General features: G+C 43.7%; 1 protein-coding gene across 6 annotated transcripts in view; it reads right to left on the bottom strand.

Annotated features, from left to right (window-relative positions):
* AMBRA1 (autophagy and beclin 1 regulator 1) overlaps positions 1 to 27,425 on the bottom strand; it is a 109,915-nt gene that overhangs the window by 36,785 nt on the left and 45,705 nt on the right. For all 6 annotated transcript variants that reach the window (XM_032949239.2, XM_032949243.2, XM_032949242.2 and 3 more), the window contains one exon: positions 26,528 to 26,628. In XM_032949239.2, the coding sequence (XP_032805130.2) occupies positions 26,528 to 26,628 (101 nt within the window). The remainder of the gene's footprint in view (positions 1 to 26,527; positions 26,629 to 27,425) is intronic.

Genomic DNA, 27,425 nt, shown 5'->3' with positions numbered 1-27,425 from the left:
ATCACAAACCTTTTGACCTTTCCAACGAAGGAAAGTTAAGCAAGTTCAAGTGGATGTAAAAGGTCATGTGATGGGATGAACGACTACGGCAAAAGTACAAGTATGGCCTGGAGACTGGATCTAGTGCACGGCCGGTTACATGCACTGGTCTTATGGGGACTGGCTCGAGAGTGGAATGTCAGAAATGGGGCAGTTTCGCCCTCCCGAAAGTTGGTTGGGAATGATTGCCCTCCCACGAGATATTTTGCACATGCATCCGAGTGTAGAATTCTCCCGACCCCCCCCCTAACAAAGGCTCTCTTGAGAACCATTTTCTCCCCACACACCTATGCCTCGACTCCCTCACTCTCGCTAAGGATGCCTCTTGGCCGCGCTCTGCATGAAGCCACAGCATTTGTAACCGCCAGATTCTGCCAGAGGAGATAGATTAATGAGGCCCTTTTCATCACGCACGTCTCTCAACAACGTCTCGATGCAGAGGCTCTATGGTTCCATTAAATAATATTTTTTTAAATAAGCAACCTCGTTGCAGCGGACTCAAAACGCTGAATCTCGGTTAAGGATGCAATGTGCCGAGTACTGCCATTGGGACCAAATTATATAACAAAACTTTTAACGTAATTTAAGCAGCCTACGGAGCTCGACATGAAATCCTTGTGCTATACACAGTAGTGCCCTCCTTCTCTATTCAGGTGCAAGACCAGTGCTATTGGTACTTTGGTAAATATGGAAGAGGACCTGGCACTGTAGACAACAGCCTGGGGAATGAACTCGGAGATTCCTTCACAACAATGCAAACGCTAAAAAACTCCCACTCAACCATCCTTAGTCCTTACAACACAACAGTCATAATGTATCGTCGTTTCTCGATAAAACAAACATAAAAATCTATTAAGCAAAAAATCAAGCTTATAGAAAATTTCAGTGGATAAAGGTAAACTCCAAAATAAACAGAGGATGTGGATGCATGTTCAGACAAACTAAATGTGGGTATGGTTACTATATTTTTATTCTTTATATGAAAGGGGAGGCATATCCAGAAATTGAAATTGGAATTTCTGTTGCATGCCAAATAAGCGATCATGAAATCCATATCGGTTTGATGCATCCAAGGTAATTGCACTTTTATGCGCATGACTCAAGATTTTAATGTGTATCCTTCTGAAAAGGAATTAAAATCCCATCAACAATTCAGATTATTTACAAACAGCCCAGCCATAATTCATTTTGACATTTTTAAGAGCCAATTCTAAGCTGTAATAATAAATTAAACAGATAGGCAAGGTAATTTTACAATGTTTTTTTCGTAGCAGTAGCTTTATTTAATGCAATGTTTACTATCAGCACTTACAAAAAGCAAAGGATTGCTTTACATAAGTATGCAAGCCTTCCTTTAAATACAATATACCACAACAATAAAACAAATTTCCTATATTACTGGCCTATAATGCCTTTAATGTCAAATTTCCCCAACAAAAAAACAATCTAAGGCGTAATAGCTCTCCCCTTGAGGAAGCGTATAGTATTAAATTTACCCCGAGGCTTTCGGATAAGGTGGTGGTGTGAAGGGGGCCTGATCGTTTGTGAAGAGTCTAAGAGATGATGTTGGCTTGTGATGCCATACAGAGTAAAAATTCAGCCTTACAAAGGCAATTGGACAGGGTGGGACCCTATGGTTTATTGATGGTTATGACTGGTATAAATAGCATGCATTATATATATATTTTTTTAAACAAATACTTGGAATGTTTTTGTCCAAAACAGAAATAACAAACAACAAGAGGCAACTCTCTGCCCTTTCAATGCACTGTGAAAGATCACTGCCCGAAACGTCACTTATCATTAGATACTTTTCCTTCTAAGAGTATGAAAGTAAATATTTTTTTTGCGTGCTTGTGTACCACTGCTCACGCAACAATGAAAACAAGATGTTTTTATTGTTGCAAGAAAGCCAAATAGGTTTCCTCGTTTTAGAATTGATCCTTCTGGCGGTACCCAGGGTACCAAATAATACAAAATGGCCGAGGCAATTAAATATTTTATATCTGGGACACTATTTTTTCCAGGGGTGTTCTCAACTCCGCGACTGGGGTACCAATCAATCCGAAACCAGTGCTACTCCGCGATGTCGAAACGCAGCGAGGACGATTGCGCCGAAACCCTGAACGCTCGCACGCACCAGTTGATCAGGTGAGATCTTAGTGATTGGGAATCCAGGCCATTATCTGCCTTTCTCGGGGCTCTCGATGAGATCGAGGACTTCAAAAGACTTTCGAATCCAACTTCATCGCGACTAGCTGTGAGAAGCACATCCTCGCGTTCATGTCGAGCGTGTCAGCATCAGCGGCGGGAGCGGCATCCTCTGCGGCAGGTGCCTCTTCGTCGGTGTCAGACTCGTCACCTTCGGCGGCAGAAGCGGCGACATTCGTGACGGGCGCATCATCGGCTTCCGGGACGGCGTCCTCGCGATTGTCCAAGTTATCAAGCATCGAAAGCATTCGTCGGATGGGCGGTGCCGGTGGTTCGCAGCGGACCGTGCCTTGTCGCATTGTTCGTGAACGGTGCAATCGCCAAGATGACAGAGCAGCAGCGTGTGATCGCCAAGCTGGGTCAAGAAGCAATTAACAAGATTCAGAACGATTGGGCGTCGATGGAGACCATCCAGAACGGATCGGAATGGCAGCAGTCTGCGGGGATCATTATTAACATGATCCAGTCGGGGCTATCGCAAATTGAGATTCGTTCGATCATCCCTGTCGGCGGTTCCAAAGTCGCGCGTCTACGCAAGGTCCTCAAAGATGGAATTGACACTTTTCATACGCGGCACGCTCCTACGGTCCCACATCACGCACTTGCCGATGCCATCAAACGGGACTCCGAAACATAGGAGGTTAAAGATGGCTTTCCCCGCGCTCATCGACGACCCAAACAGTACCTCGTCGAGCCAAATATCACATGGACGCAACTCTATCGGCGATACAAGGTCAAGATGGAGGCCCAGGACTCTTGTGTCGTGTACTTTTCAAGATGAATTCAGTACGTCCACATGTATCCCGGTCTTAGCTTGACGCACACAGCCGAAGACATTGGTGACTGCTGTGTTCGAATCGATATCCAGCTCGAACGCAAGGATCTTCCGGATGATGAACGTCAACGCCTACTGCTGGAGAAGAACATGCATCTCGACGCCGCCATCTGCCAGCGCAAAACGGTGTCCAAATTTGTCACGGAGTACGTCAAACAACACGCTCCTGATCAGCTTGTCCCCGACACCGTTACTCCAGAACACTACGACGACAACGACGACGCAACCAGCGTCGACCCGAGCGGACTGCCGTCGGTGCAGGAATTGAACGGCCTTCCCAGATTGAGGATTTTGGCGGTAGCTTCACCATGCCATACCACGGTCACATTCGCCCATCCGCGGATTACTTCAATTCCAACCTGATGGTCCAGAATTTCCTCCTAGCGGACATCACGAGCGGTGTCAACGTCATTTTCTACGACGAGCGCGCACAAGGAAAAGATGCAGACGCACTGTGCAGCCTCCGCTTCGTGTACCACGTGAAGCTGCTCACCATGAAGACGGCCCGCATGATGCCAAGCACTTTGCTCGTTATTCTCGACAACTGTGTCGGCCAAAACAAGTCGCAGCTGGTGTTGATGTTCTTTGCGATGCTGTCCCTATTGTTCTTCAGCAAAGTCGTTCTGCTATACTTCACACCAGGGCATTCGAACAAGCAGGCCGATCGGGTCGTCGCATGGTGTCGCAATGCGATGAAAGGTAAGAACTTTTACACCCCGATGGCCATCGTGCAGGCCGTCAACGACGTCAACAGCATTAAGGCGACATTGGTTAATCATCGCGATTCCAAACGCCCATTCTATATGGGCAGGGACGCGAATTTGAAGAAGCACATCAAGCAGATCGATGAAGGGCTCGTTAACTTAAGACACCTCAGCTCAACGCCCGACAGCGAGGTCATCCACGTCCCGCTGTTCAAGCAGGAGAATGTCGAACTCGTCCGTCGATCGATTCTACATGATCTGTTCAGCGACAACGTAGACACAATCCAGCAGGGGACGTTGCAATAAATCCATTTGCCGACGACTCCTGTCGGCAGCCTGACGATGAAGAAATTGCTCTCGCTCTCAAAGAAGTACTTTTCTATTCCTCCGGAATACCTGCCATATTACTCGGAAATCGCGAGCGAGAACAGCTCGCAGATCGACGACCCGATTCAGCAAGTAGTCCCGACCTGCTCGAACAAACGCCAGCTTGTTTCGATTGTCGCGATGGTGGATCCGGACACCGCTGCGGCACCGAAGGTGAAACCTGGGCGTCCCAAGAAGAAAACAGGCGTCGCTCCAGGGCATAAATCGATCCTGTTCTTCTTTGCCAAACAGCATAAAAAAATCCGTTATCGCAAAAAATTAGTTTGAATAGTGCAACGTGTACAGCTCGTTGAGTTGAGTCAATTGCCGCATTGCCGACCATCAACAGACTAAAAATGACTGCATCACGGACATTATGCGAGAGCCGGGGTACTATGGTACCCTGGGGTACCGCCATTAGGTTCAATTGTTGATTGGCAATAAGGTTCCGCAGTACATTCAAAGCAAACGTTTATACATAACCTTCTGTAAACATGGCACCTTTGAACAAGCACAATGTGTTCAGACATAACAAAAGCCGTGTAACTTGGTGTGAAGCATCTAACTCAAGGCATTTACCAGCCGATAAGCTTGCAAATTTGCCATCGGGTGTCCCAAAATTTCAATCTCCATCGTAAATGGAATTGCATTTTTCTCTTTGTTTAACTCCTGGGTTTTTTGGCGTTTTTTTTTCTCTCTTGGATAATGAACTCGTCAGCACAGCATGCCTGCCCCCTCACTTCCCTGGCTGTGGGCAAGTCTGCATCTTCGCTTCATCTAACGAAGCTCATCTGCAGGTATGTGCCACGCGACACGGCATGGGAACGTCGTTTCTCGAAACTCGACAAGGGGTGGGGGGAGAACAAGTCTCCCGGCAAGCGTGGCATGTTCACATAAAAAAGTGACATCATCCAGGAACAGGCGAGTTACCTCAAAAGCGATGGGGGTCTGAGATTGGTTTCCAAAGACGAACTTAAGATAAATGTTCCATTATTTCACTTACGATTAGCACGGTTGGCGACGTATGGTCGAAAGAAATTCAAATTAACTATCTATATAAATGTAAAGAAAATTTGAAACCGCTTTACTGGGGTACTGTAAGGTGGTCCTTTTCCTTGGCAATTCGTGTTTGATATGAATGCCAATATAAGGTATGGAATGTCAAATGTTACTTAAGGTCAAATCAAAGGCAAGCATGACATTTGTTGAGAATAAAATGTATGTTTAATTAAGAATGCGGTTTTAGGCCGATACAATTAATATCGCAACAGATGACTGTTTAATTTGTAGTATTAATAAAAAAATAAAATGGAACGCAAAATATATTTGGTGGCAAAAAATATGCTACAACAAATATTTACAGCGTACTTTGTTGTATACATTACCTAGCTTTCAATTATTTCAGAATAGAATCATCTAAATCTTGACTTAAAAAATTGAAGTGAAGGCATCATCTAATACAGCCTCATCATCATGAGCCAGGACTAATACACTGCTAGATGAAGGCTCCCTTATGCGAGAATCTCTAAGAGAACTGCGAAAGTCACGATCCATCCATGAGCTAACTGTATTAATCCATCACCCCCCAAGATACCTGTCCGTCACAGATATGTTGACTGCTGGTCCGTTGTTAATCTTGACCACTGACCATCATCCCTTCGAGTGGAGTTATGCTCTCCAATCCCATTTATTTATTATGAACAGCATAAGCTTCCAGTAGCTTGGTCTTTCAGCAGAAGCAAGACACAGCAACAGACTTTCGTATATAACAAAGCAACCAGTACATTAGATTGCTTGCTATTGCTATAGGACATGACTGAAGGCAATTTGTGAATGCTGCTTTGGAGACAATGGCTAAAAGGCAAAGTCGGTGTGGGAATGGGAATACAACGTATTCACAAAAACAAACATACAATTTGCAAACTGCAATAATGCGGGACAACCATTTGTTATTGGCTAAATCACCCGAGACGCAATCACATTTCTGAATCAGTCCCATTCCACTTATGTGCTCCTCGCGTACAAACGAAAATGACACCAGCAGCGGCATGCCAGCCTAACCGTTTCCTGAACATAACATTTCATGACACGATAAAAGGGTTGTGCAGACCCCGACTGTGTGTTCTGCCTGCACCCAAAGTTGGCTGCAGTTGTCTATCTGTCCCACTGCTGCCCATCAGTCGGTCACATTTATGACCATTTTGATGGCGATTTAAGACAAGAAGACCACAATGCAGTTCTACAGACGCTACTGATGGTTTTTGCATAAAGCGCAAAGGCTGGGTCCTTTTTGTAGACGTTTCTGCGTGTTGTTAGAAACTCATGGCTTTCCAGCCTGAACTATCTTTTTGTGACAATGAGTCACTTTGTCACTTACAGATTTGATCCAAAGTTGCGCCGTTATGTGTGTGGCTACATTATACCAGGAGCAAGCCACTGTTAAGTTGGATCGACAGGAATATTGAAATGCATGTTAATGAATAGATTGATAGGTACGAGATGAAAAAATTGGAATTAAACAAATACGGAAACACTGACATTGCACGAAGTGCATCTTAGGAGCATCAGACGAGGAGGCACACTTGCAAAGTAATTCACATCGACATTTCTAAGATTTATCTTCTTTGGTTCTTTCGGTAAAGTCACGTAGAATGAGAATAAAATAATTAAATTAAATAAGACAATAAAATTTTCACGACGTTTCGGCCACAACACAAGTAGCCTTCTTCAGGAGAAAGAACAGAACTGTCGGGACGACAGTGCTTAAGATTCGTAGCGTCTTTTTTAAGCTTGGTGAGAGGCATGAAACGTCTTGACAAAGGAGTGTATGTATCAAAGCAGGAGAATTTAGCATTGAAATAGTTGAGGGATTAGCTTGTGACAGAAATAGCTATGTTAGAGTCAAAGTTTACCTATCAACAGAGGCATTTAGTATATGGACGCTAAAGGCCTCCAACTACCCAACTATCATACAGTAAACCGATGTGAAAAAACTGGGTCTGTATTACATCAATAATAAATTTACTTAATATATTCTTCAATAAGCTTAGCTATTAATCACAAAGCAACTGGGTATACAGTACACTATATAATGATAAAACTAAAATATATACTACCACAATGTTATCAATGAACTCTACATACTCTCCAATCAGCTGAGCAACACAACAATAAATCGATATATATCACAATGCCATATGGCGAGAAATGGCAGTTTTTCTTCCCCTCAACGTCAGCACCACGGACAGCGAACGAGCCCCGTTCAGACGGACGAGTCAATCCATGCTCGGAACGGAGGAGGGAGGAGAGAAACAGCCACAATGCGCTGTTATACTCCATGTTATAAACCATACCATTAATCGTGGTGTGAGAGGTATTAAGAGGTAATGCCAGCGAAAGAGCTGCGGTCTGACGGTCACCGTAAAATACAATTAATTAAGAACCGAAATGGTTTAAAACATCTTTCCAATGGTTACTAAGCCAGAATCCATCTTCTCGGTTGAAATTGTCTCTGTGCTTGTATATGTGGATGGCCTCATGAACGAATCTCTCATGGTAGCCGGTTGGCTTGCAAAGAACCTCCGTCTTGGAGAAGTCAATGTCATGTGACTTCACCGAAAGAACCAAATAAGATGAATCCTTGCAGTCACGAAAGCTTTAAATCGAAATTTCTAAGATTTGTTTTTTAAGTTTAACACGTGGGCTTTTTTTTATTGGATTGGAGAAACAAGGGCATAAATATATTTTTAAAAACGTATTAATCGTCTCCAATTTGCCGATGACAGTGATTATAATAAGCCATATAAATGTAATATAGGAAATGATGAAAATGAGTCAATAAACGAGAAATGAGAGCAGGTTGGAGTGCTTTTGGAAAAGTAATCTTAATAATGAAAACATTCTTTTATCATTATTATTTTACTTGTTTAACCCAGGACAGCCTCAGCGTACAGACATAACTTGCTTGGATAGTATGAATCAGCAGCATGGTCAACCACAAAGACCATTGAAAAAAACTAAAAAAGTGTGCAAAGCGTAAAGTGCACGCTTGGAATTACACTTTTAGAAAGAAAGAGGAACACATGGGTCGGAGAACATACATAGATAGATACAGTAAAACCTTGGATTGCGAGCATAATTTGTTCCAGAAACGTGTTCGTAATCCAAAGCACTCGTATATCAAAGCGAATTTCCCCATAAGAAACAATGGAAACTCAGATGATTCGTTCCACAACCCAAAAATATTCATATAAAAATTATTAATACAAAATACCTTTTATATATTTTTTTTATTTAAATTTAATATAAAGTAATCAAATTTATTAATTAGATTTCATCGTGGCTGGTGTGAGGGAGACGAGAGAGAGGAGAGGAGGAGGAGGGTTATTGTGTAGGACGACTTTCACTGTCACTAACGGAATCACTGCTATCTGTTGGCTCACTGGAATCTTTTTCTGCGACTTTAACAAGGAACCTATCCAATGACGCTCGCTTTTGCCTCCTTTTGAGGATGTCGCGGAAATGTGATATTGCATTGTCACTACACTTGGACACAAAATAAAAAAAATGCTTTACGCATGCACACGTGGTCACAACACTATAGTAAACAGTATACGCTCGCACGGATATTGACTATACGAGCGAGGCACGCCGACTGAGACTGAGCATGGGAGACGATTACCCACAATCCCGCAGCGAGAGAGAGAGAAGAACCATCGGCTCAGTTGTGATCACGTGACGCTCGGCAGACAAAGCGTATATGTACGACTCGTATTGCAAGACCTCGCTCGTTGACCAAGTAAAAATGTATTTAATATTTTTGCTCGTCTTGCAAAACACTCGCAGACCAAGTTACTCGCAAATCCAAGGTTTTACTGTATAATGTTGATGGGGAAATAAAGCGAGCGGGCTCAGGCAGGACGCGTAGCTAGAAGTAACGATGGCCGGCGGCTGAGCTTAGTGAGGGAGTGGCAGCCAAAGGAGGGAACGCACCCGAGACTGCATCCAGCGTCTGGGTGGAACAATTAAAATCAGCAGGCGCAAGGTGGATTACTAGCATGGCAGATGCACAGGCTACACGCTGGTGGATTACTAGCATGGCAGATCCACAGGTTCACGCTGGTGGATTACTAGCATGGCAGATGCACAGGCTACACGCTGGTGGATTACTAGCATGGCAGATCCACAGGCTACACGCTGGTGGATTACTAGCATGGCAGATCCACAGGTTCACGATGGTGGATTACTAGCATGGCAGATCCACAGGCTACACGCTGGTGGATTACTAGCATGGCAGATCCACAGGCTCCACGATGGTGGCGATGGCTTGGGAAAGCCTTGATCCAGTAGCGGATTGATCATGGCTGATGACTGATAATGATGATGATGATAATGCTGTGGTAGACACAGAAGATTTGTCTAAAAAATACTTTTATCAACTTTGCGCCATTTGGAATTCTTCAATTGTCCTCCACGGGCCAAACGAACTGCTGGGACCTCATTTAAGTTTTTCAAATGTTCAAAGTTGGTTGGAGCTCTCCATTACATTTGGACAGGGGGGAATTTATCCAAATGTATCGACCTGAGGTGACCTTGTAAAACAAACGAGAGAGAGAGTAGAAAATAGCGCTATAACATTTGCAAAAGCAGGGCTTTTAATAGGATGACAGAAAAAAATATAATACCAACATGAGCAAAGAGGTTATGTAATTATAATTGTAATAGCAACATTATGAATAAAAATGAAAAAATAATAAAGAATGAACACCACTCCAGTTATTAAAATTCATGACCAGGAAATTGTTAGCGCATCACCTGCCATGAGCGCGCAACCTGCACTATCCCAGGCAGAGGAAAAGAAAGATCTGTAAAAAAATTTGATTTAAAGCTTTCGTGACTGCAGGGATTCATATTCTGCAGTTGTCTATCTGTTTTTAGGTCTGCTTCGTGAGCACAAAGCAGACCTAAAAAACGGTAGGACCAACACCTTAGCCGTGGCAGATCACTGTTATAATTCAGTAGGCTCACATGACATTGACTTCTCCAAGACAGAGGTTCTCTGCAAGCCATCTGGCTACCATGAGAGATTCGTTCATGAGGCTATCCACATATACAGAGACAATTTCAACCGAGAAGATGGATTCTGGTTTAGCAATCATTGGAAGGATTTAATAAACCATTTCGAGTCTTAATTGATTGTTCACGCTTACGATGGCTTTCAGACCGCATCCAATATTGTCTCCTCCCTCCTCTTTTCCGAACATAGATGGACTCGTCCATCTGAACAGTCAAATCGCTCTCCGTGGTGCTAACGTTAAAAATAACCGCCACTTTTTTCAAATGTTCTTGCTGTGGTTTTCACACCTGATGATGATTGCTTGTGTTGCAGTCGAAACGTCGTGAGAATTTTATTGTTTTATATTTTTATTATTTTATTGTTTCCCTTTTACGTGACTTTACCGAAAGAACCAAGAATATATGTAAAAAATATTCTTGGTTCTTTCGGTAAAGTCACGTAGAAGGGAAACAATAAAATAATAAAAATATAAAACAATTAAATTCTCACGACGTTTCGACTGCAACACAAGCAATCATCAGGTGCGAAAACCACAACAAGAAAATTTGAAAAAAGTGGCGGTTATTTTTAACGTTCGCACCACGGAGAGAGATTTGACAGTTTGTTCAGATGGACGAGTCCATCTCTGTTCAGAAAAGAGGAGGGGGGAGATGAAATATAATGGATGCGGTCTGAAAGCCACCTTAAGCGTGATCAATCAATTAAGACCCGAAATGGTTTATCAAATCCTTCCAATGATTGCTAAGCCAGAATCCATCTTCTCGGTTGAAATTGTCTCTGTGTTTGTATATGTGGATAGCCTCAAAAAAATCTGTAAAAAAGTTAATGTCCCACCAATGCGCGCACGGAATTCTCTACAGCGTTTAATAGTAATTGGACATCATCTTCGTGGAAATGTATCATAAAGAAACATCTCAGAAATATAATCCTCCTTTCTATTTTTCACATAAATTGAAGTATAATTTTTTTTAACGAATGCAAACCCTAAATGCGGGACTCAGAACACATTATATACGGGTAAAGTGCCTCAGAGCTACGTATGTGCTAATGCGCTGATAAAAAGCAGATACGATGTGAATTCCAACATGCCTTTCATAAGAGGCAGGAATTAATCCATGTTGGTGCTTATCTATAAACACACATTTGTCAAAGGTTAGCTCCATATCCTTAACACCCCCTCTTCTCTCTCAGTCTATCATATTGCTTCAGGTCTCCAGCCCTTGGATTATAACACCAACAAAACACCCACAGAATGGAAGGAGAAATATGTAAACTGCCTGAACGGGAAAGTTTAAAACAGAACACAGGAAGATGCGAACTGCATTTACAGATCCTAAACCATCTCACACGACCGGTCTAACAACGAGCTCCGAGAGCCACCAAAAGTTGGTAGCTGTGGTCGTAATCTCCCTCGACTTTGCCCAGTCCCCCCTTCAACATCGTGGGGATCAGCTGGACGTGGTTTACGCCTGTCCGGTCTGTGATATTCCGAATCCTGGTCTTCCTTGGGCGCCCTCTTACTGATCCCCTCAATGCTGCCTTGCAAGGATGGTTATGGGGAGTTTGCTGGATCTATTGACGTGCCCAATGAACTCTAGTTTCTCTCTGTTTAATGACACATAGGTATTTGTAGAGTACTACCTGTGCATTTAAAGACCCCCCCCCCTCTTTGGCTGTAATTATGGTACTGCGTGGTGTAAGGTCTACTAGTGTTCTTATAAATTCCTGTCCAATCCCATGCTAGAGATGACTGTGCTGTTGATGTCTCGGCCAAAGAGGTTTGGTCATTCTGTTTGAGCACGGAGTTTTTTTTATTAGTTCTCAAATGCCATACACTTTGCAAACGGACAGAATGACACATGGGTCTTTGAAGCCAACTGCAACACGAGACATCTTTTAGAAGTTATACATACAATGCATTAAAATGTCATTATGCACTGATATGAGTTGTTCCAGGAAGAGTACAACCCGTAAGCACTCACGGGCCTGCGATTTGCAGACGCAATATCCTTGGAAAACATATTGAGTTGATAATAAAATAGGCACCGAGGCAGATGACATTTGTGTCCTGCTAGGTCCATAAATATTGATAGAAGACAGGAAATGGTTAGGAAATATAGAAGCAGCAGCTGCTCTTGGGATTGGCGACATCTGTACATTAAGCAAACCCACACACGTACACCCAGCCGCATACAATCATACAAGTGTGCGCGCACGCAAAAAAACAGGCCGAAGCGCAAGCGCGCGCACACACAGACCCATGTGCGCATGATTCACACAAACTAACAATCTGCCTGTGGCGTGAAAACGTCTATTACCCCTGACAGCAGCGCAAAATGCAGTGCCCACATTTTAAGCACAGTGCATATATAAATTCAGATGTAAAATAAGGTCATGTCAAGTATTTGTAAATTCGACAGGATATTTATGATGGTTCACATGAATGAGAAAAGATAATTAATAAATATTATTTCACGTGAAGTAGGATAAGTATGATAAATATTCCTATAAAAACGAAGCACACATGTTTGACATGGCTTTCCCATGACCCACACGGGAGTGTGGTAAGTGTGGGGGGGGGGGGTTGGTGGGAAAACCTCATCCAGCAGTGGATTGACAAAATAGCTGTACGTAATGTTTACTTTCGACATATACGGTCTAAAGATCAATCTCTTCAAACAGTGCAGGATAGGGTAAGAAGGTGTTAAAAAGGACAACATTTAAAGGGCCCTAAAAGCATGTCGGTCAGCCATTGATTCGATATTCAAGTTTAGCTTTTTATGCATAATCTAGTTATATGGCAGCGACAGAAGAAAAAGAGTCAGCCATTGCTTGAAATACAAGAGCTCTGACGATGGGCATTCATCCAAAAACATAATGTGGCCACGTATGTGATTTATTAAGATTTGGGCCACTTGTGTCCAAACCTGAAGCCAACTTAAGCTCAGTGCCATGGCAGTAAGATAAAGTTTGCATGTGTGTTTTTGTTTTGTTTAAGAGATAAAGAATAATGGTCAGTCACAGCTCAGACGAAAATCTAAAAAAATAAACTAACCAGGGACTATTCAATCTGATTAAAATATGATTAAATGGTACTTGTGTCTTTATACCGCCAATTTGTACAGCAATATCACAAAAGGACGTTTGCCGCACATGCTCCAAAAGGACGTTTATATAACAATAACCATCACAATAAAGAATGCAATGGTAGGCATAAGAAAACAAACATTCATGTTACTTTTGGCGGTGCCCTGTTTGCCGAGCCAAAACAAACGCATTTAAACATCTAGGATCAACACGTTCCTTTTGGCAGGAAAAAAAACCCCGAATCGATTAATTGTTGCCAGGCAGTGCTCTCCCACGTTATTTTTTTACGAAAGAAAAAATACAGCTACATCGAGCTGGTGCCTGCGGAAAGAACTGCGGTGCAACGAAACACGAAGCATTTGGGAAACTGTCCGTTGATCAACCGCTGTCAGCGTAAAATACTAGTTTTCTTTATTTTAAAGCAATCAATAGTGTATTTAATGTGGCCCTATACAAGGTCAGCTTGCTTGTCAATAAAAAAAGCTAAACACCTATAACATGCACCAACAATCAAGAAGATTAACAAGCTGGCATTGACACATAGCCCCCGTATTATTGATAGCGTTTACATAGCACACTTGGCAAATTTACCATGCTTCACATTCCTCGGCATTGTAATCCACCGTCATCAAAGCCACATCTATCAGTATTGTTTCTTGTTTAAGTTTTTTTTTTGTTTGCTCCATTAGCTTAAATGTAACATCGGTACATCATGATAATCGGCCACTGTGTCAACCGCTGGATAAGAACCTCTGTATGCTGTCACCATCCCTCAACCAGCTCACTTGCCGCACGTGCTCGCTCCATCACCACAGCGATGGTGCATTGCCTCCTTTGTTCTGCCACTCCATTAGCGGTCTTGACCATCAACCATCATCCCTTCCAACAATGCATCTCGCCCAAGTCCACTTATTTGTCTTCAACTTAAAATAAAACATTGAACATTTGACACGGCATCTGCATACAACGTAAATAATACATTCCAATGTACACGATTCGAAGCATTAGGTAACCTCGAGATTTTTTTTGTTGTAAACATTTTACTATGGGGTGCTCTGAAGCCCTTGGTTGGGTCTGCTGCGCCTTATAAAATGCAAATTAAAACATGTAACTAAGTACATTTGCACGCGAGCACAAAAAAACGTTTTGACAAATTCAGTACATCTGTAGAGACCCACAAAGTGTTCCCTACGCTATTGCGCCAGCCACGCTGAGCACCGGGCATCTCACTTGGAGGACTGGCGGACACGTGACCGGGAACGGGGAGCTCCGGTCCGGAAACAGGAGGGGGCGAGGCCGAAGGCGGCGGCGAGGGAATAAAGGGGCAGCCCCGAGGGTACTCTGGACTCTTCGTCGTCGTGCAGATTTAGCTGGGAATCGAGGGTCTGTAGCATGTGTGCTACATACCCGTTCGATAGCTAACTCACACACACACATAGTGAACAGTCTAGAACAGCATATCCACACTTAACAATAGAATCCAGCGATCAGCGAGCTGTTTTTATTAAGCGCGTTGCCTCTACAAACAGTGCTTGCGCGCCTCATCTTTAGATGGCGACTTATGTCAGTAATTCTACTCTGAGCCAATGCAGGAGGGAACGTTGTTTTTTTTGCTTCGTTATTTTTTTTAAGACACCGTCTCCCAAGCCAATTTGGCGCACAATGTAAACAAAACAAATAATTTCAATAGGCAGAGACATCTCCCCCCCGTGCCTTTTGTCTTTCACAAGTGAACAGTGGCAATGAGATGTAGGCTACAACATCAAGCCAGCTGAACTGACCTGGGCCCCATACCAATTGGGTACAGATGGCGAAAAAGAAGTCGGGATGAAATCGATGTCTAACGGCCGTTATTTGACAGTGTTTAGGGCGCTTATTCTGTCAGCTAGACCAGACCGCAAAGCTAGGCAATTCTCTTAGGATCAAGAGCAGACTTGCAAGTTGTAAGCATACACCGATATGATATTTTGCACTGCTCTGTGATAATGTGGGTACGTATTCAATACTTACAAAGGCCCCATGTATCCCACACAATCTGTTTGGAAAAGTGCTGAGAAAGTACCTGGGAAGGTCGGCACAGCACACGAGGGGGTGGGGTTCCTAGCGCAGTGCCCCCTTACCCACTATACTACCGCTTTTCACACATTCAATTCTCAGCACATATGCGCATGTAAAGGCGTGAATATTTGTAACAGAACCAATGATATATGAGTGCGTCGAGCAGTTTACAAGTTCTGAAAACAGAATGTGCAAAGCAGAAACTTACACTTGTAAATGTATATTTTAATGCAGCGTATTCATTGCGTAGTAATATTCACACAGTGAGATATGTTGATACTAATCAGTGCGATTCCTCTTTTGTGCTGTACACTGTTCTCAAATCTTTTCACCAATTCAGAAGCAAACGGATATTTTTTACATTTAAAGCAGATATCTTGTACATTTTACTTAAGGCCTATCTGGTTTGTACCTTGGTGAGGATGGTTTTCATTGCAGTTCGAATTTTTTGTCTGTCAATTTGCCTTTTTATGAGCTATGGTGCTCTTTGAAGAAATAACAATGAGTGACCGGCACAAATTACTTGACTTCAAAGGGCATAATGACATGTTTTTTTGCATCTTTGCCGACCAGATGAAGTAATATCGTGCCAGCAAGCATGAAGACTTAAAAGAGGGAAACAAGTCAAATAAACTGGCGTTGCAGAACCTTATTCACCACATATGCGAACAAGTGTACAGGAGTATACAAAGCGGTTTCGCAACAACACCGGCCCAGAAGGAAAGATCACAAACAGGGTGTTAACACTGGACCGAATAGAGGGACGATGGAACCTAACATATACAGACAATACGGCCAATAACGCGAATCAGTCACTGCGTCAATGACTTTCAAATACATGCACGGTAGCATCTGCTGTTTGGAACGCTACCGAGGGGGATGCACATTCGATGCACTCAAAGGAAGGCATAGAAAAACACTTAAGGTTCACTCACAGTGTTGCCTGGATGGTTGAAAACTACAACGTCAGACACCCCACTAAAATAATACAGAAAAATTGGAGAGAACAACATGTTATTGTTAAAAAAAATCCTCTAGACATCTCCCACCAAGCTCGACATTCATTACACGTTCTAACACACTCCCCCTCTCTGTAAGATACGGAGCAATCACATTCACAAAATTCAATCACCTGCTGAGAAGAGGGGTCCAGTGGAAATCAGTGGGGTATCTACAAATGATAAAATTATTTGGCAATGCTGCGCTGGCAGTGCTGCAAAAGCTCAATTAACAAACACGCATCAAAAACACTGACGTAAAATAAATAACTAGATAGGGAAAAAATCGGCATTTCGGACAATGGCACCTTCTTCATTTGTTGTGCTATGAAGAAGAGCCACTAACTGAAATGTTGACAAGTGTATTGGGCATCTATACATGGAGCACCCCTGTATATTCAACACACTTTACGGCACTACACTTGAACCCCGAGCGTTCCAGCATGAGTGACTGTTATTGAGCAGTACAGCACAGGTAAATTCTCGACAGGCTATTTCTTCAAAAGATATGTGGTCAAGCAAATACCGTATGTAGTGTACTAAACGCACACAAAAAACAACGCCCAACTGGGGTAAAATATAGGCAGTAAAAGCAGGCAGGGAAAGGTGTTTGTAACTCGTATGTCAATTGCATGTTTGACACCACGCATAGTACCTCTTTGTTACATGCGATGGAAATGCGTGTAAGTTTTGAAGGCACATTGCGGATGATGAAACGAGATATTTTTGTGCTAAAATAAAACGCGTTCTCTGCTTCCAGAGAGCACCGAACAACACGCCTCTTGCCAAAATGCCTTTTGCATGTTTTTCCAGCCTGACTTTTGCTTTGGAACACTCTCTCCGAAATTACTTCAGAAAAAACCTCATTTGCAGCAAACCTAATTTTAGACGTCTGCTTCATTGTGCGGTTAATTTACTTACGGGAAACTTGACAGCTATTCAGCTTTCATTTGCACAAACCTCAGATAAGAAACAAACTCCACGTCGACCAGACAAAAAGACTATGTTTTAAAACATCCGAGAATGTCACGTTTTTTTTTTTACACGGCCAATGAAGGTTCACAAAAGTGCAGCTGGAATTCCTCCAGACAGATTAATGTGGGCATATATGTGTGCATGCATGGGGAATAGTAGCATATTGGGTTTCGCATTGCGCGACAAACCCGGCGTCCCAACATCGATGCCTGCCAACGGCTGATGTTTGTGGTGATAATCTGAAATAGTTCTGGGCCTCCTTAAGGTCGATTCAATTGTAAGCGAGTACCTGATTTGTCATGTATATAGCAATTCTAGCACAATAAAGGCAGCACGGTGCGATGCTGGCAATACCAACCTCTTGCGTGCCGTTTCAAGGTTCATGCGTGGCTCGCTAACAGCGCTTGCCACAACAGCCTGTGTAGGCTAGACGGGAGGGCGGGGGGGGTATTTGTCTTGTGCGCGTGTGTGGGGGTGCATGTGTGTGTGTCGGGTGAGCGCAGGTGCCTATGCGCGTGCAAGGGGGTGTTGCGCGCATGCAGGAGTTGACGCTCGCACTCCTGCGCAGAAATCTGACAGCTCCGCCGGTAATGAGACGGCAGAGCAGAAGGAATTGCAATGGGAAGGTCCGCAGGTCAAATCCTTGCCTGCCTAAATGAAGGCAGACTATTACAGTGACTGCCCAAATTATTTGAGCAGTAATGGTGGTTTGGTACAATATAGGCCAAGCACTCTCCCCTTATTCTGCTAAATTTATTTCCGTGAATGCCAATTACTAAAAGACAATTGGTAAGCGAACGCAGCGGACTGAAAGTAACCACTGAGTAAACCGACGTTAAATTTAGAAAGCGCCCATAGCTTTCACCACTGGGTTTCATGAACGTTGAGATTAATAAACAATTAGAGACAAAAATAATACAGTAAATTAGGCATCTTAAAATCACCCAATCATACACTTTCAACTATAATAACAAAACAAGACAGCTTCAGATTTCATGTATGATCAATAATTCTCTTTCAGCAAACGGAATTGCTGCAGACATTTTGGAAAGCACCCTACAAAATTCTGTTTTAACTGAAAGATATAAGGGAAATGAAGCCAGAGTACGATTTTAAAGTGCTTATCTCTTCAGCACATTGCAAGCGATGTGTCCGATTCTCAAGCTCTAATGAGCTCTCGTGGCACTGATATTGGAACCACCACACGGCCCTCCCCTTGACAGCCATCAGTGGGCGTTCCGCTTCGCGGAGAGTGATATTTCTCTGCCCTAATGACAAGTGTGGCATGCAGACTTGGCCAAAGAACCGGCTTCTCAAATCAATAAACCTTTGTTAATCCCCACATGGCCCAAACAGCCAACATTTATCAATGGCTACAAATATGTTAAAGGGATGATGCCCCCCCCCCCCTTTCTCTCTCTCCTCAACCCTGGCTGAGTGCACAAGACAAACAACCCTGGAGTAGCCTTGGATTTTCACCAAGAGATGGTTATGGGGGGAGAAGTTTCAAAATGCAAATTTAGCATCAGCAGCAATGGCAGAAGACATTATTGATAAGATCATCATCTATCTTGGGAAATGTAAAATTGGTGTTTTCGGATTCAGTTACAACATTATATATTTGTGGATAAAAAGGAAGACAAAGCAGCCTCCACAGAAACGGTGTCCTCGGGGACAAATTTATGTTCTGGTAAATAAATGGAATTCCACAAAAAATAAGCAAATAGAGGTCAGGGTATCCGCCTTTTACAGAAACAAATTGCAGCCAAACTTGGCTGTTAAATGGAATTTAAATGTCAGCCTCGGCAAGCCGCCCATGCGCACCGCACCCCACTGCGAGCGTGCACACGCTCGCACGCCGACTCGCCACAACAAAAGAAAATGAACGTCCCATATTCACGACACTACCCATTCTAACCGGCGAGTCGATGTTCCTCAATGCAATTAAACGTGCGGCTACACGACATTCCCGGGGCACGTGTGACACGCGAAAGCAGGAGCAAGGTGCGGCCCCGACAAACACCCAGGATCGGGACACGTCGCCGGGCTTGCAAAGGGCACCCACCCCCCTCCCCCCAACCGCGCAGCCCAAGCACAGCGAGCGCCATCGATTACGGCTCGCCCTTTTACGGCTATTGATCCGCTGTTACTGGTCTTCATGAGCACGTGGAGCATCCCCACCTTACTTTCCAATTTCCCCCTTAATGCGAGTCAGCAGGCGGCATTCGGGTCACTGCTGGGTGCTCTGCACGGTGGGATAAATGGGCAAGCGTAGAGAGTTACTGGTGCGCACGTGCAGATCCGCACGCCCAATCTTTGCAAAACAAACTGAGCGCATCCAGGTGGTTAACTTGGCAGCACTGTCTGGTTTGCACTTTAAAGGTGAAGAGTTCAACTGCAGCTTGCTCAAACACATACGGGATGACGTTAACGGCGAGATTAAGGCACATTAGCTATGTCCAGGGTCAGGCACGCGTTTAAACGTATTCTGGCAATTGCAAAAGCTTAAACAGGTTTTGGCAATTTACAAGGGGCAAATGAAGCCAAACCAAGATGTGCACTTTATTCGCATTTGGTGAGAAAAAAAAGTTGGCAAAAGTACTCATTTTTCTGGTTCTTAAAAGTCTTTGGGGCTTTGTCTTCACTGCTGACCTTAAGGGGCCAAGTGGGGTGGTCTGCTTGAACAGGCTGGGGCAAAGGGTACTCCAGAGATAGAAACATTCCCTTCGAAACAGGCGACCAGTCACATAATTTACACACCGGTCTCACAGTTCTCAAGGGAACTAATTTAATGAATGCACGTCAACCATGGCGGTATTTGTGAAAAGAAATACAAAGATCCCCCTCACCGTTAATGATTTCACCCTCCACCAAAGTACAGCGGAAGAACAATTTCAAGATTGCGTTTGCATTACCCTATGCTGCTGGGTTCAGTGGTCTGGGAAGGATCGCCACTGCGATGTAACTGATGTAAAATAGGTTGTGGAAGAGAGGAGAATTTTATGCTAGTGCGCTAAATTATAGTTTATAAGCCTTTAAATGTGGACAAGGCAAATTCAATTGGAACTGACTTAGGTTTAACATTTTATAAGCATTTTTCATGTAATGCATTTTAATTTAACAACGAGACCCATATACATGCTGGTCTCTTTTTTTGCCTTCATTCCAGGATACTCGTATAAAATATGAAAAGGCTTTTAAATATAAAAATTACTGCAAATCTCTTGAGCGGCGAGAGAGCATTAAAACTTTCCTCTGTAAAACGACAAATAATCTCCCGAAGCCTTACCTGCGCTAACATCAGCCACCTGCCTTTAACGGGAAAAAAAGTAAAATCTTTCATAATTAAACTCTGGTAATTCATTGCCAGACAGTAATAGATACCCCCCCCCCCCCCCGCCAGAACATCACGCTCCATCTTCACTATGCCCCACTACTGACGACCGCTGCAGCAGTTTGCAAAGCGGGACACTGACCCAAGCAGACACCCAAAGGACAAAGCGGATGGATGTGCCCCACACGCCACACATAGCTCTCCCACACGGCGGCAGTAAACTCAACCAACCGTGCCCACGTGCACACATTGGTTCATAATTCTTAATTGCATGCCAAATCCAGTGTGCACCCACAGAAAACTGTGCCCAGCGTTGATAGAAAACACCACCCTGGCACGGCTCTCTGTAACTCCGCAGAAAAGACAGGGCTCTGAGGCTGTGTGTGTTTTGTGTGTGCGCAGTTGGAAGAGTAATATAACATCTCCCTAAACAAAATATACGCAGATTGCCATGACTCAACTGCAGTAAAAAGTTGGGGAGACCCTTGACACTCGAGAAATTATTTGAAAGCACATTGTAACCTTTGTTTTATAACCCACACACCTGGCTAAGCCCCCTCTCTCACCTTGGGAAATGAATGTGAATCCAACCCAAGTGGCTCCGGCTCCCCAGTATGCTGATAATTAGCTCTTGAGTATATGGCTACCCAATGAGAGACCGCGGCCTAACAAGAGCTCAAGAGTGAAGACTGTTAAAACAATCTACATGCATTGTTAAGAGGGCTCGAGCAATCACACACAGGTTGATAAGTTGAATAAAATATTCTATTGCTATTTATATTTTGCCAGGTAAGGCCCACTGAGCTATATAGCTCTTTTCAGAAGCGACCTGGCTGCAATGACAGCTCAATGAATGGTTTGTCACGTGAACATTTAAAGCAGCCAAATACTCGAAAAGGCATGTTTCTAAATGTGGAGGGAAAACTCCATGTGACCAGGGGGGAGAACACGTAAACTCCAAATATACACGCGTCAGGATCAGTATCGAACTCACAATCTTCTGTATACCAGGCAAGGTCGTTAACATCTCGCCACTGTGGAACCCACAGTGGCATAGCAATGCGCTAGCACGTTTGCTGCTTGTTGCAAAAGTTGACTGTTCGAATCCAGCGGCTGCCCTGGTTATTACTGCGGGTGTATTGACCGTAAAGACGCACACTGTATGCTTCAGAGTTGATGTTTAAAGATGCCCTGACGTTATTCGCCGGAGTAGGCCAGTGCTGGCGTCATGGTCCAAATTTGCCAAATTTATCAAATTGGCCAAAAAATTACTCAATTGGAGTAAATACAGCAATCATCACCCCCCGTCTAGAAAGTATTTGCAGGTACCTCCTTAAAAAAAGTCAAGAGACTCAATGAGACTTTTCTTGGTAAACAAGATGAGAAATAATAAAGCTAACAGAATATTTATTACAAAAATCTCTCTTGAAGAGCGCAAGGAAAACTGCTTGCACAATTTATAACCCGATCCTACTGCCATGTAGGCAACACAAATCAATCCAAAAATAATCTGGAAGAGTTAACGGCGTCAGTGTGGTGTCTGTGAGCCAGGACTGATACAACGCAAGGGACATGTGGGGGGGGGGGTATGCCCACACCATTTTCAATGCTGTTCAGCATTGAATGTGCTGGGGTCACCGAATGCAGCGGGCCCTCCGTGCTGCGATTGTCACGGTGTGACCACCCACCATTGCTCAATGCCATCAAGCGCAAGCCTCCTCTTAAGAGGTCTGTGCAGACCATGCCGGTACTTTTTGGTTGCCACAGCAATGGGGTCCAGGATTTCACTGCACCACATTAGACCCGTCGCCTCTCGCATCGCCAGCACTTTCATCCTGCGCAAAGAGGATTCTAGAGTCTACAGTGGCTGGAAAAGGGAGCCACTTAACCCAGAGATATACAGAAACACACATGCATTTTCACATAAAAAGACAAAGATTCTCCGCCCCCCCCCAGCCTATTTCGTAAGCAAGACTGAGGGCAAGTACTTTGAGGAAAGCACAGTCCGTGGAGTGGGTGGTGGGGCCACCACAACGCCCTGCCACCTTTGTCTCCCAGTGTTTACACATCGATACAGATATTTTAAGGCTGCGTCGACCTAGGGGAGGCCCAGGAATATTTTAGATAATCGCCACTGTTTAATGGTCGTAAGCAGGAGTTGAACCCAGGTCGCTGGGTTCGTACCACAGTGCACTAACCACGACACCACCGTTCCCCCACTTTCACATTCTCGGGCACACAATGTGGTGCTTGTGTGACTATTCTCGTGAATGCTACATCTGATTGAAAACATTATGAATTGGACGCTTCATAGAGTGGCTGAATTCCACACAGAACCATCAATGCTTGCACGCGAAACTTTCACGCTTGCTTGAGAATAACATTAAAATGATCAAGACGTTGCTGGAGAAGACTTCTATTATTGGCACGGTAACCATGGTTTTAAAAATAATGTTGCTTGCAAACGATCATTGCTCTTCATGGTGAATGTTATTGCAGACAAAAAAATAACACCTGCCAGAATTTACAGCTCTTATTTTCTTCATGTACAGTGGATGTGTGTATATTTCATAAGTTACTGCCAATGATAATCCATGAATAAAATGCAAATTAGTAAATGATGTTCTTGTTAGCCTATTTTAGCATCTTCACTATTACGTGTTGCCCTCTAGTGTTGGCATTAAGACAGTCCAATTTCTAAATACATTTACGAGGAGCATAATCTTCTTTGGTTCTTTTGGTAAAGTCACGTAGAATGCAAAACGAATTCTAGCTAGAACTAGCTTCGCTCTTATCTCAGAAAAAATCAGACTGACACGCACCGAACTTGATCAGTTAGACAAGACACTCTAAAAATCACACTTAACATTGACAGCAACAATGTCTACATCGGATTGGGAACATGTAGACAATATGACTACCTCTTCAGTTGCCACTATGTCGACCAAATGTAGGGACAATTTGATCTACGTGACTTTACCGAAAGAACCAAAGAAGATGAATCCTTTGAGTCACGAAAGCTTTAAATAGAGGAGCATAATATTTTGCTCAAAATCTTGGAAATATTTGCACGTGAACACACCGACCAAAGCGAAATTGATCAAAAATGCACCCAAGAGAAAAAGACCCTATTGACAATTGCTACGATTTTATTGCCACTTTTTATCTTCTTTCGCTCACTCATTGGCATCTGTGATATCTTGTACATTTTGAGAGCCTATCTCAAGGGATACAAGATTGTCCCCCCCCCCCGGTGTGTCATTAAAAACCCTGGAAACAGTGCAGATGATCTGGACGGCACAGGACGAATACCAGAATGACCGTGGAAAATCTCTTCACGATGACTGTTTCGGAAATAAAAACGAATTGATGGCACTTAGAACACCAACTGATGCTTGGCAAATGTAAACTAATAACCCAAGGTTTCCAAAACAAAAAACACAATCTATTATTAATGGAGAACCATCGAGGTTTCGTCACAATAACTGAGAATTTGTCTCAAGAAGTACATGGAATAAAACTTGGGGGGGGGGGGGGTTAGGTACAATTTCAAACAAATTTCACGCCAGTGTCATAACACGTCATCATAATATATCATCACCATCAAAGTTTAACACACTCTTCCCAATACTTCAATGACTTTGCCAGAGAGCACAATTTCAACATTCGCCACCTTCAAGCTTGGAATTCAAGGGGTGCGCAGTGGTTTGTCGTGCACTCTATGATCTCCATGTTGGACTACATGGGCAGGTAGCCAGCCAGAGACGTATGAACAAGAAAATATGTAATTACATAGTGACAAATGCATTGAAAGAAAAGTTGATTAAATACATTTTCACTCAAAAGCAAAAAATATAAACCAATGCCAACCATCCAAAGCAGTGAAAAGTTTCTTCTATAAATGTAAAATCTTGCAAAAAAGTGCATAATTATAACACTAAACTACAGACATAAATAATATTGGTGCGTGCACACGTTGTATGCAGTCGAGGATGTACATTAAAATTACAAACACTCGTGTGGAAACCACCCGAGACGGCAGCCGTAATTGATTTGTGGTCAGCACCCATGGGGACCTGTGAAAATCATTTTTTTGTGGCCATCACACGAGATCTTGCTTGCCTCAATATCGCTGCAGCAATAGCAATATAAACACGGTTTATTGCAAGTGCTGCAAGCCTGAACTCCCACAGAGGGCAGAGACAAACAAAAGCACCCAGCAAATGCTGAAAGATAACAATCTTTAATTTAGATACTTCAAATGCCAATAATGTCACCCAGAATGCACCTGATCTCGCAACCTAAGCAGGACTGAGCGTGGATAGTGCTTAAGATGGGCGATCACCAAGCAGCAAGCCAGGTTGCAAATGGTGGCACGAAGTTGTGGTATGTGGCTGTCAGCAGTGCATTCAAATCCAGTGCTATACTGTACTTCTATGCTCCTGCGGTTCATCTCACTAACCACGCTCCAAAGACATGACTATCCTTAGCAGAAGAATGCCAAATTGGACGAAGGAAAAATCTTGGTCGGTCATGACAGAGACGTTTAGAAGAGAATCTTTAAGGCAGCAACTCAAAGGTAGGAAAGTGCATGAATTGTAAGTATTGATGCTCGTGTGAACGGGGGAGCAAAGATTTCCATCTGGGCGCATACGTAGAAGTATGTGGTGGGTGTATATGTATAGGGCTCAATTACCACCAAATGAGGACAGAAATAACTTATAGCTGCCAGGAAAATGAACAAACCCACAGTTATTTGGGCACATCAATAGATCCAACAATCAAACCCATCCACAACAAGGCAATATCGAAGGTACTAGAAACAGAGGGAGCGCCAAAGGAAGACTGAGTACAAAATACATTCTAGTCTGTTTACATTACGGCACAATAGTTACCCTCTATCTGTTGAATGCTTCTGTAACTTAATTTTCTAACTGTATTATGATCGGTCTAAAAATAATCTGCCCACGGCCGACTTATGCAAGAGGAAAGGAGCCATCCATTTAGTACGTACGCACGGAGGGGGGAGTTAGCCCAAATGAGTAAGCTTGCGTATTGTGGGTCGACTGACAATATACATAAGCATAGGAAACGGGGGGGGGGGGGGTGAAGCCTCGATAATAATTTGTCCACATTGGCCTACAAATGAGTTAAATAGTCCGGCGGTGGACTATCTGTTTGCTTAAACACGTTAACATAATTAATCCTTGACCATTTCTGCGTGGATTAAATACCAGCCGTTCTATAGGATTCGGCAGGGGGGGGGGGGTGCGTCAAGCAAACGTACGCAGGTGTGGGGGGGGGTGTGTAAAGAGTACGCGTGCGTACAAGGAGGGGGGGGGGAGGGGTCAATTTTTGACATATTTTGCATACATATTAAATGGATGGCCCCGAATGTATTATTTAATAGTGATTTATGTTCGTGCGACATTTCCAATTTCTCACGTGACACAGTTGTGTTTGTTCAGATTTCTCATTCCTTCACTGGTGTACTTTATTTGCTTTGTATTTGTTATGTTGGTGACCCAGATCACTAAAGCATATGAATACAATCCTTAGTCTTCTGAGTTCTCACCAGATTAAATAACCACCCCCCCGACCCCCCCAGTAACTTGAAACTCGACTTGGATTCAGATCCTTGGCACTGCAGCCGGCTGCTGATTGGCAAGGCCGACGACCGAGGGAGGGGGGGGCAAGGTGAAAGGGGAGATCGCGACCAGAGCTGCCCAACGCGCACAGTGGCCCCCCAATGACCTCGTCGTTTAAACCGGGCATGGGAGACGGATGAACGCAAGCAACATCGGGATTCTGCTGAATCTCGCTCCTGCGTAGCGGCGTCTTTACCTGCAAGCACGCGGTTGACGGAAGCGTGGGTGGCGAGGCCCGGCTGCCCCCGCTCGTGAAAGATGCCCGCGTAAGGTAAGTAGTCTGGCAACAGGAACCGCCTGTACAGCACAACACAGCAGAGACGAAACAGTTTTTATAGCACCTGCATTTAAAAACTCAATCCAGCTCCAGGGAGAAGAGAATGGTGGGTAAAGATCATCCTGTCACAGTGGATCACATGAACTCGCAGCGTCTCTTCAAAAGATGTATAGCCTTGAACAGACTTTTGCGCCGAGTGATAGGTGGCGAGCACATATGAATGCCGGCATGACACACAAAGGGGGTGGGGGTGGCCAGCACCATGCTCAGCCACATGTCTCCCAAGTGGCGATGTTCACACAACGCACCAGGTACTCAGTTTAGACTGAGTCGACCTAGGGGAGGCCCAGGACCAGTTCAGATATTTGTTAATGGTGTTGGCTGTGAGCGGGACTTGAACTCGGGTCGCCAGGTTTGCAGCGCAGCATGCTAGCCACTGCGCCACCGCTCCCCATACCACACTTTATATACACACACACGATGTTTCTGTGATACTGCATTGGTCGTGGAACACAAGCAAAAATAACAAAAACATTAGTCAATAATACTGCCCTAAGAGAGTGACTTCTCTGCTTTGGAGGGCCACTTCCTGAAAATGTCAACTTTTGTATTTTTGTTCCTTTTAGGACAGGGTTATTGGTGAATGTGTTAGAGCTCTTTGATATTTATCACAATATGCACGCGCTACACAACCAACCGTGCCCTCTATTAATCTATAGCATATATCCATACACACACATTAAACAGATGCCTGACGGATGCATGTTTATTCTGGGATAGTGTGTATAGGCTTTACTAATGCCCAGAGCAAAACATT

The sequence above is a fragment of the Petromyzon marinus genome, chromosome 7 (genome assembly GCF_048934315.1).
Source record: "Petromyzon marinus isolate PM22_M1 ecotype Great Lakes invasive population chromosome 7, UKy_Petmar_22M1.pri1.0, whole genome shotgun sequence".
Taxonomy (NCBI): domain Eukaryota; kingdom Metazoa; phylum Chordata; class Hyperoartia; order Petromyzontiformes; family Petromyzontidae; genus Petromyzon; species Petromyzon marinus.
The sequence above is the reverse complement of the archived record's forward strand: the minus strand, read 5'-3'. Positions and strand labels throughout refer to the sequence as shown.